Source organism: Balaenoptera musculus, chromosome 18, assembly GCF_009873245.2.
Source record: "Balaenoptera musculus isolate JJ_BM4_2016_0621 chromosome 18, mBalMus1.pri.v3, whole genome shotgun sequence".
NCBI classification, from domain to species: domain Eukaryota; kingdom Metazoa; phylum Chordata; class Mammalia; order Artiodactyla; family Balaenopteridae; genus Balaenoptera; species Balaenoptera musculus.
The window spans coordinates 64,780,559-64,797,399 of NC_045802.1; the positions used below are offsets into that span (position 1 = coordinate 64,780,559).

Genomic DNA, 16,841 nt, shown 5'->3' on the forward strand with positions numbered 1-16,841 from the left:
GAAAAGCAATGCGCTGTATGTAACAGCTTTTACCTCAATTAACGTAAAAATTCCCAAAACTAAATAGGATTTCCAGTAACACTTTATAATTGCTTTCGTTAAAGAAGGCTCCCGTGTAGCTTTCTCGGCTCTCAAAACTTCTTGATCCCAGTACCTGCAATGAGAAACACAGCACAGTAAAGAACAGCCCCGCCACAGGTAAAACAGGAGAGGTGGCAGAGTGGAAGGAAGATAGGCCTTCACTACAGGGCACTCTGTGACCGCCCCACGAATGCTGGTTAACTGCTTGCAGGGCTCCTGAAAGATGAGCGGTACAGACCCTGAAGGACCAGAAAAACAGGCTCTGAGGGGAACAGTCACGGTCTTGGATAAACAAGTTACTTCCAAGCTTCGTTGTATTCACAGCACCAAGAGCAGCTCAAGAGGGCAGACAGCATCCTCCAGGGACACCACCTCCGGGGACGGAGCTCAGCATCCAGGGCCTTGGCTGCTGGCTCCCTCCCCTCCGCAAAGGCACAGGAAACACGGGTCCCCCCGGCCTCCAAAGTGGGCTAAGCCCAGGGTCAGCCTGAGCGGGGTGAGCATGCAATGTCATGGGCGGGGAGGCTGCAGAAGAACCCAGAGGAAGGTAAGACCCACTCCAAACCATTAGCCACACGGAGGAACTCTCACTCTTCCTTCCCCGTCTCCTCACTGCCTGCTACTTACCCCTGAAGCTCTTCTCCAAGGTGCTTGGAGCGATCTTCCGGAAGCACTGAGTACATGTCATCTTCTTCTAATCTGCGTTTGTGACCAATTTTAAACAAGGGGTTTAGCCACCTGTTAAAAATTAAAAGGAGAGTGACATATATCCAAACTACACATCTGTCTAATTAGAATCCCACACTGACGGCCTTTGTTTTTTAAAAAAAAAAAAAAATTAAAAATTAAAAAAAGAGGTCTACAGAAATAGGTCTACATTTTAAATATATAGAGATATGGGGGAAGAAAATTAGATGCGTGTTTACACACACACGCGCGCACACACACACACACACACACACACACACACACACACACTCTCTCTCTCTCTAACTCTATATGCTGAGAGGCCCTGGAAAAAATGACACACTGGTAGCAAGGAGTATTCAAGCCTCCAGATCTTGGTGTTTTGTTTTTTTAACATACACAGTAATAATTTTTTTTTCTTCTAATGAAAACTTTTAAGGTCAACTCTCAGCAGCTTTCAAATAACACAGTATTATTAACCACAGTCACTATGCTGGACATTATGTCTCCATGACTTATTTATTTTATAACTGAAGTTTGTGCCTTTTGGTCCCCTTCACCCAGATCTCGGCTTTTTAATATCCTTCCTAAGAGGAACCAGCGCTCCTTGAAGCAATGGCTGGTTCCAAGGTTGGTTCAGCGTGTGTTAGCACCTGACAATTAGCTTTTTTCATCATAAGTGCCTGCCTGACATGCACCCAGCCCTTGACCCCAACAAGGCAGAAGTGCAGGTACAAGCTCACCCACGGGCGCGGGCTCTCCCTCCCTCCCTCCCTCCGTCTCCCTCTCTCTGGGGCTGTGTGACCCCAGGTGTGCCTTGCACCCTTCAGGACATGTGAGTGACAAACCTTGCCATTTCAGAACTCCCTCCTGGTTGTTGCTGAGACATGTCTCACAATCGTAAGAACCACAAGGGCCGGTCCAGCCACAACATGGGCCCCAAAAGAGGAAATTTCTGTGCGGGCTGCTGTAACTAGACCGGGTCCAGGTGAGCAGAGCCCCAGGCATTCCCGGCAACAGCATCACTATCAACGGGCCAGGACCAACGGCAGAGAAAGTACAAGATGGGCCTGGACATCTTGCACCAGAAAATAAGGAAGCTCTAAAGTAATCACAAGGACGTGTGCAAAAGACAGAGAAGCCAGCCTGAAGGGCTCTTGCTAGCCAAATCTGGGATACCTTAGGTATTAAATAAATGCCAGTGAATTATAACCCATTAAATAACAAAAGAATCCATGACTTTATTGCTTCATAAATAGGAGAGAAGGGAAAGTTGTTGCAGTCTAGAATGCAAACAAATATAGAAGGAACATTGGAGTCAGAAAATTATCAATGGAAGTTAAATCTAGTGGGTGAAAGCTTGATGTGAACCATGATATTTACATAATCTCAAATTACCTCTCCACAAATTACTTATTATTAATGGAAAAAACAAGAACTATACAAAGGACTAAAAAAAAAATTATCCAAATCCATTATGCATTATTTAAATGATAATGATTAATATGCAGAGACAGCCCAAAGGTTAACACCATTCTACTCACTTTGCCAGAGTAAGGAAATTTCCAAGGCCAGACAATAATAACCCATGAAAGCAGAGACCACACTTCTCTCTTTTTTTTTTTTTTGGCTGCGTTGGGTTTTCGTTGCTGCACGCCGGCTCTCTCTAGTTGTGGCGAGCGGGGGCTGCTCTTCGTTGTGCTGCGCGGGCTTCTCACTGTCATGGCTTCTCTTGCTGCAGAGCACAGGCTCTAGGTGCGCGGGCTTCAGTAGCTGTAGCTTCACAACCCACGGGGGTTGTGGTGCACAGGCTCAGTAGCTGTGGCTCGCGAGCTCCAGAGCGCAGGCTCAGCAGTTGTGGCGCACGGGCTCAGTTGCTCCGCGGCATGTGGGATCTTCCCCGACCAGGGATCAAACCCGTATGCCCTGCAATGGCAGGCGGATTCCCAACCACTCCGCCACCAGGGAAGCCCCACACTTCTTTTATTGTGTTATTCCTAGCACAATACAGGTAGAAAGGAGATGCTAAAGAATTCTTTGTTGAATAAATGAACGTCTATGAATTATTAAAGAAGCAGTAAGAGAGACTAAGCTTCAGATTTTGCTAACCCTGGTAGCTTGGCACCTCTAAAGATCCCCAGAGCAGGAGGCAGAAGACTGGTTTCTAGTCCCAGCAGTGGTACTGAGGCCCCAGGGCCTCAACTGTCCCCCCATCTCCTTCTCCACTCCAGTTCAGCATCTCCGTGACCCTTAATATCTCTAGGTCTCAACTGCCTTCCCAAGTAAAAGTATAAATCTGTGAGCATCACCACTAAACAGGTTTGAAAAATGTTTTGCCATTTATCCTACACTTATTCGCTACCGAAAACGCTCAGGGAGTTAACACTGCGATTTACCCTGAAAGGCCCTCTTTAAAAGTCTACTTGCACAGGAAAAGATTCTCAGCATCACTCATCGTCAGGGAAATGCAAATGAAAACCACAATGAGATGCCACCTCACATGTATTAGGATGGCTATTATCAGGAAGGAAGGGAGGGAGGGAGGGAGGGAGGGAAATAACAAGTGTTGGCAAGGATGTAGAGAAACTGGAACCCTTGCACACTGCTGCTGGAAGTGCAAAATGGTATAGTCACAAAGGACAGATACTGTATGATTCCACTTAAATGACGTACTTAGTCAAATTCAGAGAGAAACAAAGTAGCGCTGTGGTTGCCAGGGGCGCGAAGGAAGGACAATGGGGAGTGTTTAATGACACACTAAGGCAGGATGAAAAGAGTTCTGGAAATTGGTTGCACAACAATGTGAATGTACTTCACACTACTGAACCATGTGCTTAAAAATGGTCAGGATGGTAAATTTTATTTTATATGCATTTTACCACAATTTTTAAAAATGTAATGATACTTTGCCACTTTCTGATTGCATGGCCTTGAATTGGCCACATCGCCTCTCAGCACTGGCCTCCAGCAAACGGGGAGAACACCTGGAGATCATAACACCTCCCTGGGCTGCTGAGCCACCAACTGAAAGGCTCAGTATTGCTCCGCACACTACAAAGTCCCGTCAGACAAAGAGCAGCTGTCACCATGACAGCAATCTTGAGTAATCCCATGTGGGTCCCAGCAGAAAATAGATGAAGTTGCTCAATTAGGCAAATTTCTTTCCCCATAGCTCTTGATTTAAGGACCCTCACAAATCCGTTCACTTCCCGAATCTGGGTACCATCAAGGCATGAAGGTTTGCATTTCCATCAGATGGCAAGCTGACTGACAGGAGCCTAAAGTATGTGTCACCACCTAAACAGTTAGACACGGAGGCCTGAGTCAGTTGGCACCCTGACTCCAATTTATCACTGACAGCATTGAGACCACTGCCAAATTAGCCATCCCTCAACCCAGTTCCAACCCAAGAGTCGCCCTCGCCACCATGATACTCTCTCCTTCCCTCCTCTCCCGCAAGTCTTCATCCAGCAGCAGCACCTCCCTCCTAACTGTCCCACCAGAGACCACAACTCCCTCCAGGCGATGACAACTCACATACTACGTGGCATCTCCACGGGCCTTGCGTGCCACGGTGTCTGGCACAGATGTCACTGGAACCCATCCAGCGTGACATCAGAACACCCACACTGCTGATGAACTATCTTGAAACGGGTCACCACCCTGGCTTTCCCGGAGTGGCCCACAGCCAAATCCAATTAGACGTGGGTGGCAATGTTCAAGCTAGAATCTTCTCTCCTTTCCTCTGTGACTTTCCCCATTTCTTAAAACTTGCTCAAAATCCATTTTCTCATCCCTGCTCTTTTTACCCACGTCCTGTTCTAAGCGAAGCAGCAATGCAAGCTGCGTGCCCCCAGCTCCCTCCATACCCTCTACCCTGGGGTCCACCCGGGTCCTCCCAGGCTGTGGGCACTGCAGAGCCTTCCTGCCTCAGAGCTTCCAGGCCTTTTCTGGTTCATCCCTGGCCCTCTTATCTCCCTTTCCTCCCACCAGCTAATCCCCTCCCTTCACTTCTTCATAGTGTCCCTTTTCTTATCACCACACGTCTTCCAGATACTTTTTCCCACGCTACAACCAACATTGAGAATCTACAACTATTGTGCATGGGTAACCATCCTCATCGCCTCCTCAAAAAAATTTTTTTTAATTTTTATTGGAGTAGAGTTGATTTACAGTGTTGTGTTACTTTCTACTGTTCAGCAAAGTGAATCAGTTATACATATACATATATCCACTCTTTTTTAGATTTTATTCCCATATAGGTCATTACAGAGTATTGAGCAGAGTTCCGTGTGCTCTACAGTAGGTTCTTATTAGTTATCTATTTTGTGTATAGTAGTGTGTATATGTCAATCCCAGGGTCCCAGTTTATCCCTCCCCTCCAAAAAAAATTTTTTTGACACATTTGCACACAATTCAGTTAACACTGAGAATAAAACAAGGAGTCACAAGTAAAATATTACTCATGCTGACCACCTCCCAAGGTTCTGAAGGGATTGAAGCAGTATTGGTTGGAACTAACAAGTAAGGGACCTCACAACCAGCAGGTGATACCTTATCTACTTAGCACAGCACACACGGCCACCGCTAGATACAGGACTCAATTCGTCACCAAGATCCCTCTATGCCGGTTAGTGCCTGGTGCTGACTCACCTCTGAATATCTGGCCTTTAGTGTCTGTTCCAGTCAAACCCTTTCTTCCAAACTATTAAACTTCTTCCCTCATGAGGGATGACAGAGCTCTTGCTTCCAAGTTCCAGATATCCCTCCTGAGAGTAAGGAGTATGACTGCCTACCCAAGCAAGCCTTTGATGCTACTCATTGGGATTTGTGAAACCACAGAGCAAAGGAAAGAAACTACCTTACTTGGGTCAAAGAACCATTCCAGCAGCTGAATCAAATGCATGTGAACAACTAATTCACACTTTCTTAATTAAAAGAATGTCTAGGGGACTTTCCTGGCAGTCCAGTGGTTAAGACTCTGTCCTTCCACTGCAGGGGGCGCGGGTTCGATCCCTGGTCGGGGAACTAAGATCCTGCATGCCATGCGGCGTGGCCAAAAACAAGGATGCCTAACTCAAGGTTAAAGAACTGACAGAATTTAGTGAGTTATCTTGATGCTTTCACAGAGTGCTCAAAGTGTATCTATCAGTCCGTGGGAAATAAACATCAATGCGTTTAGGTTAATTTAGGATATATGGCATCTCATACAGCTTGCAAAGCTGTGCCTCATGCCTCATCAGTAGTCTGGGTCTGCCCACACTATGTACACCTGATATTTTCTTTTTCTTTCTTTTCTTTTTTTTTTTTTTAGTATTTATTTAGGCTGCGCCAGGTCTTAGTTGCAACACACCGGATCTTCGTTGCAGCATGTGGGATCTTTAGTTGCGGCATTCAGACTTCTTAGTTGCAGCATGCATGTGGGATCTAGTTCCCCAACCAGAGATAGAACCTGGGCCCCCTGCACTGGGAGTGTGGAGTCTTACCCACTGGACCACCAGGGAAGTCCCATCCCCTGCTATTTTCTATTCTAGCCTACTTCATTGCAAAAGAAATGCCAGTCATGATATACCCATAATGACAGGAGCATTATTGGCAGTACAGTACCCAAAAGGTGGAAGCAACCCAAGTGTCCAATGATGAATGAATGGATAATCAAAGTGTGGTACATACATGTACACTGGAATATTACTGAGTCTCAAAGAAGGAAATTCTGACACAGGCTACAACATAGATGAACCTTAAGGATATTATGCTAAGTGAAATAAGCCAGTCACACAGAGACAAATACCATATGATTCAACTTATATGAAGTATCCAAAGAGTCAAAAATGAGAGAGACAGAAAGTAGAATGGTGACTACCAGGGGAGGGGGGAGGGGAGGGGGAGGGGGGTTGTAGTGATGGGTACAGAGTTTCTGTTTTACTGATGAAAAGAATCCTGTGGACCATGATGATGGTTGCACAGGAGTGTCATGTCATTAATTCCACTCAAGTGTACACTTTAATATGGTTAAGGTGGTAAATAGGTTGTGTATTTTACCACAATTTTTAAAACTTATTTTGAAGAAGAAAGAAACACCAGGCGAAATCCACAAACTTGACTTCGTGCTGCACTGATGGGTTGCGATCTTACGTCTGAACCACACTGGCGCGGACAGCTGCCCGCTGAGCACACACTGTCCGTAGCACCGTCACCTCCACAACAGACTGGGGCTCCCTCAAGGGCAGGACGGCCTCGCAGACGCCTCGCACACTCCGTGACCTGCACGGCTCCTGGGACACGGTGAAGCTCAGTGAACACAGAACCACACGGAAATGACCTCCTCTGAGGAGGGCTTCCTCCTTCCCCAGCTCACACTTGGCTGCCACTCCGTGTCACCTGTTTTCCATAAAGTTGAGAAGGAAGTGACACGTAAAACAACCAAAACAATACAAGTACTTATGTTGTAAAGGCCAACGTCCCACGGAGCCGTGTGCCTGACCTGACCCAGGGAACCCCACGCTCCCAGGAGGGCTCACGGATGCCCCAGGAGTGCACAAGGCCACAGAAACACTGGCGCGTCTTCCTGGAAGTTTTATTAAACTATGGAGCATGCTTAAAAAAAAAAAACAAAAAAAGACTCAACACTGAATGAAGAGAACTGGCAAAGACGTGCCATGGCCTCTACAGGTTCTTCTGTCGGGGCGTGTTTACAGGTAGGCAGGGATGGGCTAGAAAACAGAACTGAGGCTCCATTACTGGGAAGCTGCACCCACTTGATGTTGAGGAAGTATATCTGTGAAGCCACTGCTTTTTCAGCTCTGTTCCCCAAGGCCCCCAAGAGGAGAGGCTGAAGGAGACGCTAGAAGGCCCGCAAGAGGAGAGGCTGAAAGAGACACTAGGAGGTGTAGAGATGTTAGCCAAAGCAGTCCCCTGCACTCTCTGACAGCGGCTACTCCTCCCCCTAACTCCTATGGCCAAGTGTCTCCTTGTCCTCTCCTCATAGATGGCTAACAGGCATCTCCACTTTAAAGTCCAAGATGGGACTCCCGATTTCCCCACCAAAATTGCTCTCCCCGTTCTCTCTGTAAATGTCAACCTCACAGAGGCACTGCTCAAACCAGAAACCTGGTGGTCACCCTTGATGCCTCCCTTCCCCTCACCCCCCCGCAGCCAACCCGCCAACTAGTCCCACAGCTGCTTCCTCCAAAGTGCAGCCTGGCCCCAACCACTTGGCATCTTTTCTCACCCTCCCACCACCATCGTCCCGAGACCGAAGCCCCAAGCCGCCATCGGTTCTCAGAGCTGCAAGAGCCTGCAAACTGTACTGCCTGCTTCCACCCTTGGTTTCCCTAGGATCTTTCTACAGAGAAGCCAGAATGATGTCTTCAAAGTACAAGAGCATGCTGTCCTCCTGCACTAGAATTACACCTACGGTCCTGACCGAGTGTAACTCATGATGGGTCCCTCCCAGCTCACCACCCCGTCTCCCGTCCAGCACCTTTGCTCAGTGTTCCAGCCATGCTGATGTGCTACGCTTCCGAGAGCCTGCCACGCTCCTGACTGCTGTTCCCTTTGTTGGGAACAGACAGATCCTCTCGCTCACTTTCCCCCATCATTACACCTTTTCTCTTCCAGGTCTCAAGCTAATTGCTGCCTCCACAGAAAGGCCTGGACTGCCTTGTCTAAAAAAGCAAATCCAGATTCTCTACTTCCTCCTTCCAACTTTCTTTACCCATTTACTACATTCTATTTGTTGAGAGAAAAAATAATCCACTCATTTACTTCGTCCTTCTCCATGCAAGAGCTCCATGCAGGTAGGACCCAGTCTTTCCGTGGTGGTTCACTGGGCCCGGCACAGAGTGAGTCACTCAAAACTCTGCTGAATAAATAAATGAACAACTCGCTGGTGGAGAAGCCACGGCAAAGAACACTCACACAACGCTCTCTAAATTTCTCTAGGAGAAGGGGAATGCAAAGGTCAGCTGAGGTCAGTTAAACATTCAACAAGTGCCCTCACCCCACTCAAATAAGTCATTTATTGTTGAAAGAATAATGCATTTTAAAGCACTTTTAGCTGTGGCAAATTATTAATCATTGGTTAGTGCTCCCTGCTTACTGGAGGCTTCCATGGCCCAGCCTGGGCAGGGCTGGTGACACACGGGGTGTAGGGAAATAGGATGACCTGGGTCAGAAAGTCCAAGAGCAGGGACTGAGGTGAGGGACAAATGAGGGGCACGCAGACAGATCTCACAGTAAGACCCACCCTACCGCACTAGAACACTTTCCCCTACGGCAGGATTTCGTAAGCTCAGCGCTGCTGACGTTTCAGGCTGCATGCTTCTCCGTCACAGGTGGCTCCCCTGTGCTTTGTAGGCAAGTCTGCCGCATCCCTGGGCTCCTTCCTCAATATGCCAGTAGCATCTCTTCACCCTAAGTTGTGACAACCTAAAATGACATTTTGGTAGCCAAATCTCCTAGATCAGAACCACTGCCCTAATCTGTCTTTCTGGAAAAGGCACAGAACTTTACTTCAAAGGTTGGCCCCAGAGAGTAGCACAGGGCACTGGCAGCAGTCCTTAACCACCAAGTCAAGGGTTATGGTTTAAACACATTCCTATATTCGCTGGTTCAATTGTCCTTGAGCAGCTCAGTCTGGGGAGCAAGGGATCTATGTTAACAAGGAATTACAATATGATGTGGAAACTGTGGTTGTGAGCTATGCATAGGATCTGCTTCTTGGCTTTTTTGCAGGTCAATGTAGGGCAAAGTAGGGCTAAGGGATCAATCCCCCAGCTTACCCATCTTCTATACAGCACAGGTTCTCAAACTGTGGTCCCCAGAAAAGCAACATTAGCATCCTGCAACTCGTGAGAAACGCAAATTCTCAGTCCCAACCCTGCCCTATGAAAAATACTCTGTGTGGCCCAGCGAGCTGTACTGGACCAAGTCTTCCAGGTGACGCTGACGCCGGCTGCAGTCTGAGAACCTGCCACAGAGCACACCTTGTCTGTATTTACCTCAACAGTCCCAACCCTGGGCTTCCTTCGTGTCGCAGCGGTTAAGAATCCGCCTACCAGTGCAGGGGACACGGGTTCGAGCCCTGGTCCGGGAAGATCCCACATGACACAGAGCAACTAAGCCCGTGTGCCACAACTACTGAAGCCTGCGCTCTAGAGCCCATGCTCCACAACAAGAAAAGCCACTGCAATGAGAAGCCCGCGCACCACAACAAAGAGTAGCCCCCGCTCGCTGCAACTAGAGAAAGCCCATGCACGGCAACGAAGACCCAACACAGCCATAAGTAAATAAATTTACTTTAAAAAAAAAGAATGAAACTAGACCATTATCTTACACCACACACACTAAAGTTAACTCAAAATGGATTAAAGACTTGAAGGTAAGATCTGAAACCATAAAATTCCTAGAAGAAAATATAGACAGTAACCTATCTGACATCAATCTTAACAATGTTCCTGTGGATCTGACTCCAAAGGCAAGGGAAACAAATGCAAAAATAAACAAATGGGACTAGAAAGCTTCTGCACAGCAAAGGAACCCATCACCAAAATGAAAAGGCAACCTACTGAATATAAGATATTTGCAAATCACATATCCAACAAGGGGCTAATAGCCAAACTATATAAAGGACTCATACATCTTCACAAAAAAAGAAAAAAAAATGATTAAAAAATAGCAGAAGATCGGAATAGATATTTTTCCAAAGAAGGCATAAAGATGCCCAACAGACATGAAAAGATGCTCAACATCACTAATCATTAGGGAAATACAAATCAAAACCACATTGAGATATCACCTCACATCAGTTAGAATGGCTATCATCAAAAAAACAAGAAATAACAAGTGTTGGAGATGATGTAAAGAAAAGGGAACCCTCATACACTGTAGGTAGGAATGTAAGTTGGTGCAGCCACTATGGAAAACAGTACGGAGATTCCTCAAAAAGTTAAAAACAGAACTACCATACAGTCTAGCAATTCTACTTTTGGGTATATATTCAAAGGAAATGAAATCTTTATCTCAAAGAGATACCTGTACTCCCATGTTCACTGCAGCATTATTCACAATAGTCAAGGTAAGGAAACAACCTACATGTCCAACAAATGAATGGATAAATAAACTGTGATATATATGTATATGTATGTATGCATATGTATACACACACACACACACACACACATAACACAATGGAATATTCTTCAGCCTTAAAAAAAGAAGGGAATCCTGTCATTTGTGACCACATGGAATAACCTAGAAGGCATTATGCTTTCTTTGTGAAATAAGTCAGAGAGAGAAAGACAAATACTGCATGGTATCACCTATATGCAGAATCTTTTTTTTTTTTTTTTTAAGTCAAACTTATAGAAACAAAAGAAAAGTGGTTGCCAGGAGCTTGGGGATAAAAAGGGAAAGGTTGGTAAAAGGGTACATACTTTCAGCTCTAAGATGAATAAGGTCTGAGAATCTAATATAAAACATGGTGACTATACTTGATAACACTGTATTGTCCAACTGAAATTTGCTAAGATAGAACTTAAATGTTTTCACCAAAAAAAGGTGTCCATGAGGTGATGGATGCACTACTTAACTTGATGGGAGGAATCTTTCCACAATGCATACATATATCAACTCATCACATCGTAAACTCCAAATATCCTACAATTTTGTCGATTGACCTCAATAAAGCTGGGAAGGAAAAAAAAAAAAAAAAAAAGACTTTGGCTGCTACTTATCCTCATTCCTCTAAATCCATGGAATTTCCCAAGTAACATGAGTGTGGGCTCTGACTGTTTATGCTAACACGGTGACTCATGGTTGGCTCCTAAAGGTTATGCTAATAGAGGACTCAGGATGGGGATTGGCCACACCAGGAAGACTAACCATGGGATTAGAAGGTCGGGCCTGTGAGTCCATGCTTTCAGCCTGACCTCTGTAGAGGGCGGTCTGAAGATGAGATCAATCACATGGCCAGTGGTCCAATCCATGATGTCTACATAATGAAACCCCAATAGGAACTCTGGACACCAAAGCTTGGGGGAGATTTCCTGGTTGGCCATACTCTATCATCACACACCGATGTGCTGGGAGGGTGACATGTCCTGCCGCCACAGGGATAAGACAAGGAAGCCTAGAGTTTGGGACCCTCTCAGACCTCACCCTGTGTGACTCTCCCTTTGACTGGTTCCAATTTGAATCTGTTTGCCATAATAAGCAGTTGTGTTCTGTGTGTTGTTCTAACGAATTATTGAACGGGAGGGGGTTGTGGGAATCCCTTAATTTGTAGCCAGTGGGTCAAAAGCGAGGGTGGCCTGGGGACCCCTGGCCTGGGAGCTGGTGTCTGAAGGGAGGGAGGGCAGTCTTGTGGAGGACAAGGCCCTTCACCTGTGAGGTCTGGGTCAACTCCTGGGAGTTGGTGCCGGAACTCAGTGCACAACTCTTCCCTGGAGCTTAAGATTCCACATCATCAGCTCACATCTCAGGACGACACCTGCTTAGCTTCTGCTGGCCGAGAGGTCCACCCACCAACTGGCTCCTCTGCTTTGACCACCTCCTTCTCCCACAGCCTCCCTGTCCTGCCCGCAGTTAATACACAACTACAGTCCTAGACCGAGTGCCCACCAGCCCACTGCTGTCACTATGAACATTTCTGCCAACACGGAAAGAAGAGACTAGGAATGTTTTAAGAGCTCCCTCCTCTTGCCTGGTGGGCACGGGCTCTATCTAACTCTAGGACAGACTTCTCACATTTTAATCTGCAATGAAATCACCTGAGAAGCTCATTAAAAATAAACACAGACCCCACTCACGGGGGTTCTGACTCCCCAGATCTGGGGCAGAGACGAAGAATCTGCATTTTCAGCAAGCATTCCTCGTGGATTTGGTCCGGAACTGCATGGAGAATTACCCTTCCAGGAAAGACCGGCGGTGGTAAATGATTGTTGGATCATAGGGGATGAGAGCTAGAACACACTTTGGAAAATCTAGTACAGCCCATGAGCCCCAGAGAGGAAAACTGGCCTAAGATGGCAAGGTCAGTTAAATGATTGAACTAGAAACAAAAACTCAGGCTTTGGGATACCCGGCCTGAGGAACCTTGCAAAGGGTAGGTCAAAGATCCCTCCCTCCCCCTAGAATCTAGCTGTGGTGGATGCCTGAGGGAAGGACGGGGAAGCAAGGATTTAGGATACTGATACTGCCTAGCAGACCAGCTACTGAATGGGGATGCACGGGCCCCTGTCACTGGTGTCCCCTCATGCCCGCCACTCCGGCCACCACTGACCACTGGCTCAGAAGTGGAACAGGTCTGAGGCTCCAGACAGCTGTGGAAATTGACAGCAGCAACTGGAAGGAGGTAGGAGAAGGGCTCTCAATGGACAGATTCTGAGCACCTGGGGCCATGCCAGTGTGAAGAGGGTAGGATTCAAGTCAGGGACACCTGTGAGGAGAGAACTTGGCCCTGCCTCACTCCTAAGGGCATTAGCGATAAACAGTCAACCTGTTCAGGAAACCCAACAGTAAGCAGTGCTGGGGAAACGTCAACCTTGCTGGGAATCAGAAAAACACAAAGGTGCCATGCCAGACCCAATTTCATTTTTCCTTCCAATTTTGGCCAGGTCAACACAGACACAATTACAAGATTGGCACATTTCAAATTGATCCAATTTTCCTTTAAAACAACCCAGATGTAGGGACTTCCCCGGTGGTGCAGTGCTTAAGAATCCGCCTGCCAATGCAGGGGACATGGGTTCGATCCCTGGTCCGGGAAGATCCACATACCGTGGAGCAACTAAGCCCGCGCACCACAACTACTGAGCCTGCACTCTAGATCCTGCGAGCCACAACTACTGAAGCCCTCGTGCCTAGAACCCGTGCTCCGCAACAAGAGAAGCCACCGCAATGAGAAGCCCGTGCACCGCAACGAAGACCCAATGCAGCCAAAAAATAAATAAATAAAATTAAAAAACAAAAAACAAAAAAAACCCCCAGATGTGTTTAATACAAAGCCAGTGTATCCTTTGCCTCAGAAATTTAACTTTTAGAAATGTACTCAGGGACTTCCCTGGCCGTCCAGTGGTGAAGACTCTGCACTTCCAATGCAGGGGGCGCAGGTTTGATCCCTGGTCAGGGAACTAAGATCCCCATGCTGTGCGGCGCAGCCAAAAAAAAAAGGAAAAAAAAGAAATGTACTCCACAGAGTTAAGCTTTAAAGCTTGGGAGAGAAGGCCAGCACTTTCTCTCCCCAGTGCATAGTCCAGTACCTGGGGCAGAGAAGGTGCTGAATATGTATTTTCAGGATGAATGATTACACGGTTCAGAATTAAAGAATCAGTCCAGAGATGATGATTACACTCAAAATACTACCTTAAAAAAGTAGCCAAATGGCAAGTGCCGGAAAACAGATAAATCGCTAAAATATATATGCTAGAATATATTAGAGTTGTTTTAAAAGATAAATATAGGACCGGCATTATCAAAAGGCATTGCTTATATTAAATTATACTGCATTTTAAAAGGAAGCAGAATGTGAACCCATCAGAGTAAGCAGACTAATTAAAACTCTAAAAAACTGAATACACTACAGGTATACCGATGAAGATTTAAAAGAAATATAGACACTGAAGAGTTTGAAGTTGACCTTTAATTCTTTCTGAGGAAAGGCAAGGGCTTGTGACTGGGACAGGATACTTGAAGGTGGAAGGGGAAGCTGGCAGAACCTTATTTCATAATCTGGATGGTGGTTACAGGGTGTTCACTTTACAACAGTTCTCTAAAGCTATGCCTTTGTTTATATAATATTCTGTGCCTGTTGTATGACACAAAGAGTAAAAAAACTGTGAAGTGAGAAGATGTACAATGTGATATCAATAGATAATTTAACAGGTGTGTATGTGTATATATAATCATACTGACACTTTCCTACAAAGACTTGTGAAAATTACATAACAAATATACACGGTGACATTAACAAAAGTGGGTTTTGGTGCTCTTCCTTTTAAAAAAAAAAAAGGAAAGAGCAATGGTATATCATTTGTATTAGTTTGCTAGGGCTGCTACAACAAAATGCCACAGACTGGGTGGCTTAAACAACAGAAATTTCTCACATTTCTGGAGGCTAAAAGTCCAAGATTAAGGTGTCAGCAGGGTTGGTTTCCTCTGAGGTCTCTCTCCTTGGCTTGCAGACAGCCACCTTCTGTGTCTCCTCACAGGCCCTTTTCCTCTGTGTGTATGTGCATCCCCAGTGTCTCTTTCAGGGTCCAATTTTTCGCTTCTTACAAGGACACCAGTCATATTGGGTTAGGGCCCACCTTAATGTCTTAATTTTCGCTTAATCACCTCTTTAAAGGCCCAGTGTCCAAATACAGTCACTTTCTGACGTACTGGGCACTGGGGTTTCAACACCTAAGTTTTGCAGGGACGCAATTCAGCCCATAACACCATTCTTCACTCATCAGACATGCAAAAAAAATGGACACTTCACATCCAGCACAGGAAGTGAGTCAGAAGTGAGTCGAGGCAAGATTAGCCATGAGGTGGTACCCTTGTTGACACTTACAGATGAGTGCTCAGGGGTTCATTATGCAACTCCTTCTACTTCTGTATATGCTTGTCATTTTCCATCATGAGAGAAAAGAAGGAAGACTGGGGGTAAATCCACATCTGTACATAGGTCTTAGATGTTGGGTTATTTTCTCTATAAAAGTGAGTCACCCAACAATTAATATTGGTGTTATCTGTGGTTAGAAATAAAACTAATATCTTTTTCTCTAATCAGCAATGAGTATACTTTTTCTTTTAATTTATTTATTTATTTTTATTTTTGGCTGTGTTGGGTCTTCGTTTCTGTGCGAGGGCTTTCTCTAGTTGCGGCAAGTGGGGGCCACTCTTCATCGCGGTGCGCAGGCCTCTCACTATCGCGGCCTCTCTTGTCGCGGAGGACAGGCTCCAGACGCACAGGCTCAGTAGTTGTGGCTCACGGGCCTAGTTGCTCCGCGGCATGTGGGATCTTCCCAGACCAGGGCTCGAACCCGTGTCCCCCGCATTGGCAGGCAGATTCTCAACCACTGCGCCACCAGGGAAACCCGAGTATACTTTTTAAATATTTTAATTAATGTAATGATTAATGAAAAACAAAGAATAAAGGAGTAACAAAAGGAAAGGTGGGAATAATATTAACAGCTGAACTCCATCCACAGCGTGGCTCACCTAATCCATCACTTGGCCCATTCGTGAGTCTGATCCTTCCTTCTCTTATTCCTGGCACATGTTCAGACTATTTCCTAGCCCCCCTGCAGTTAGGTGAGACCGTGTGGCACGGGAGACAGGAGAAGGGCTGTGTGCCACTCACACACAGGATCCAGGCCTTAAAACCATGAGCACACCTCCTCCACGCTCTCCTCTTCCACCGTCAGAACCTGGATGAGGTAGCAACCCAGCTTCGACAAAGCAGAAGACAACAGGAGCCTGGCCTACACCCATGCATTCGAATCACCTGGAGATCCTGGTCAAATACAAATTCTGATTCACTAAGTCTGTGGCAGGACCTGAGACTACGTTTCTCCCCAGCTCCAGGTGATGGCGATACTGCTGGTCTGCAGACCAGCGAGGCTCTAGGCAGACACCCACCAAAGAGGTTCTCGTTTCTGATGACTCAGAGATGGCAGTCAAATGATGAGCGGTAGAAGACACACCAAAAACGACCCAACCAGGAATAGCCAGCTGGCCTTTCTCTCCTGACCCACGACAAAGTTTAACTCTCACCTATGATTAACTCCGGTCTCAAAGTGCAGCTAGTAAATGAATCCAGAGACAGCTGCAGACAGATTACTTTAGTATGTGTAACGTGATACAAGTTGCCTGGGTTCTATTAAAAACAGTATCTGCCACCCCGAGTCAGAGGACAGGGCTGTCAACAGTGGGATCTCCACAGCACACGAATAGCGACAGCTGGCCTGGCAGTAGAGGACAAGAGGACAAGAAGGTCACACGTGGGCCTTGGGTTCACACACAGGGCCCACCAGAACTCCTGTTCTTACGCAGAAGTCCATGTAGAAATTGTTTACTCCCTGAGA

General features: G+C 46.3%; 1 protein-coding gene across 8 annotated transcripts in view; it reads right to left on the bottom strand.

The window, feature by feature from the left end:
* Positions 1-16,841, bottom strand: part of ABCC4 (ATP binding cassette subfamily C member 4) — a 219,616-nt gene that overhangs the window by 174,151 nt on the left and 28,624 nt on the right. For 6 of the 8 annotated variants that reach the window (XM_036831959.1, XM_036831960.1, XM_036831953.1 and 3 more), the window contains exons 2-3: positions 709-819; positions 34-154 (exon numbers count right to left, since the gene is read on the bottom strand). In XM_036831959.1, coding sequence (XP_036687854.1) covers positions 34-154; positions 709-819 — 232 coding nt within the window. Of the gene's footprint in view, positions 1-33; positions 155-708; positions 820-1,616; positions 1,685-8,657; positions 9,184-16,841 lie in introns of those variants that run through there. The other 2 variants (XM_036831958.1, XM_036831954.1) reach the window with 2 other exon arrangements.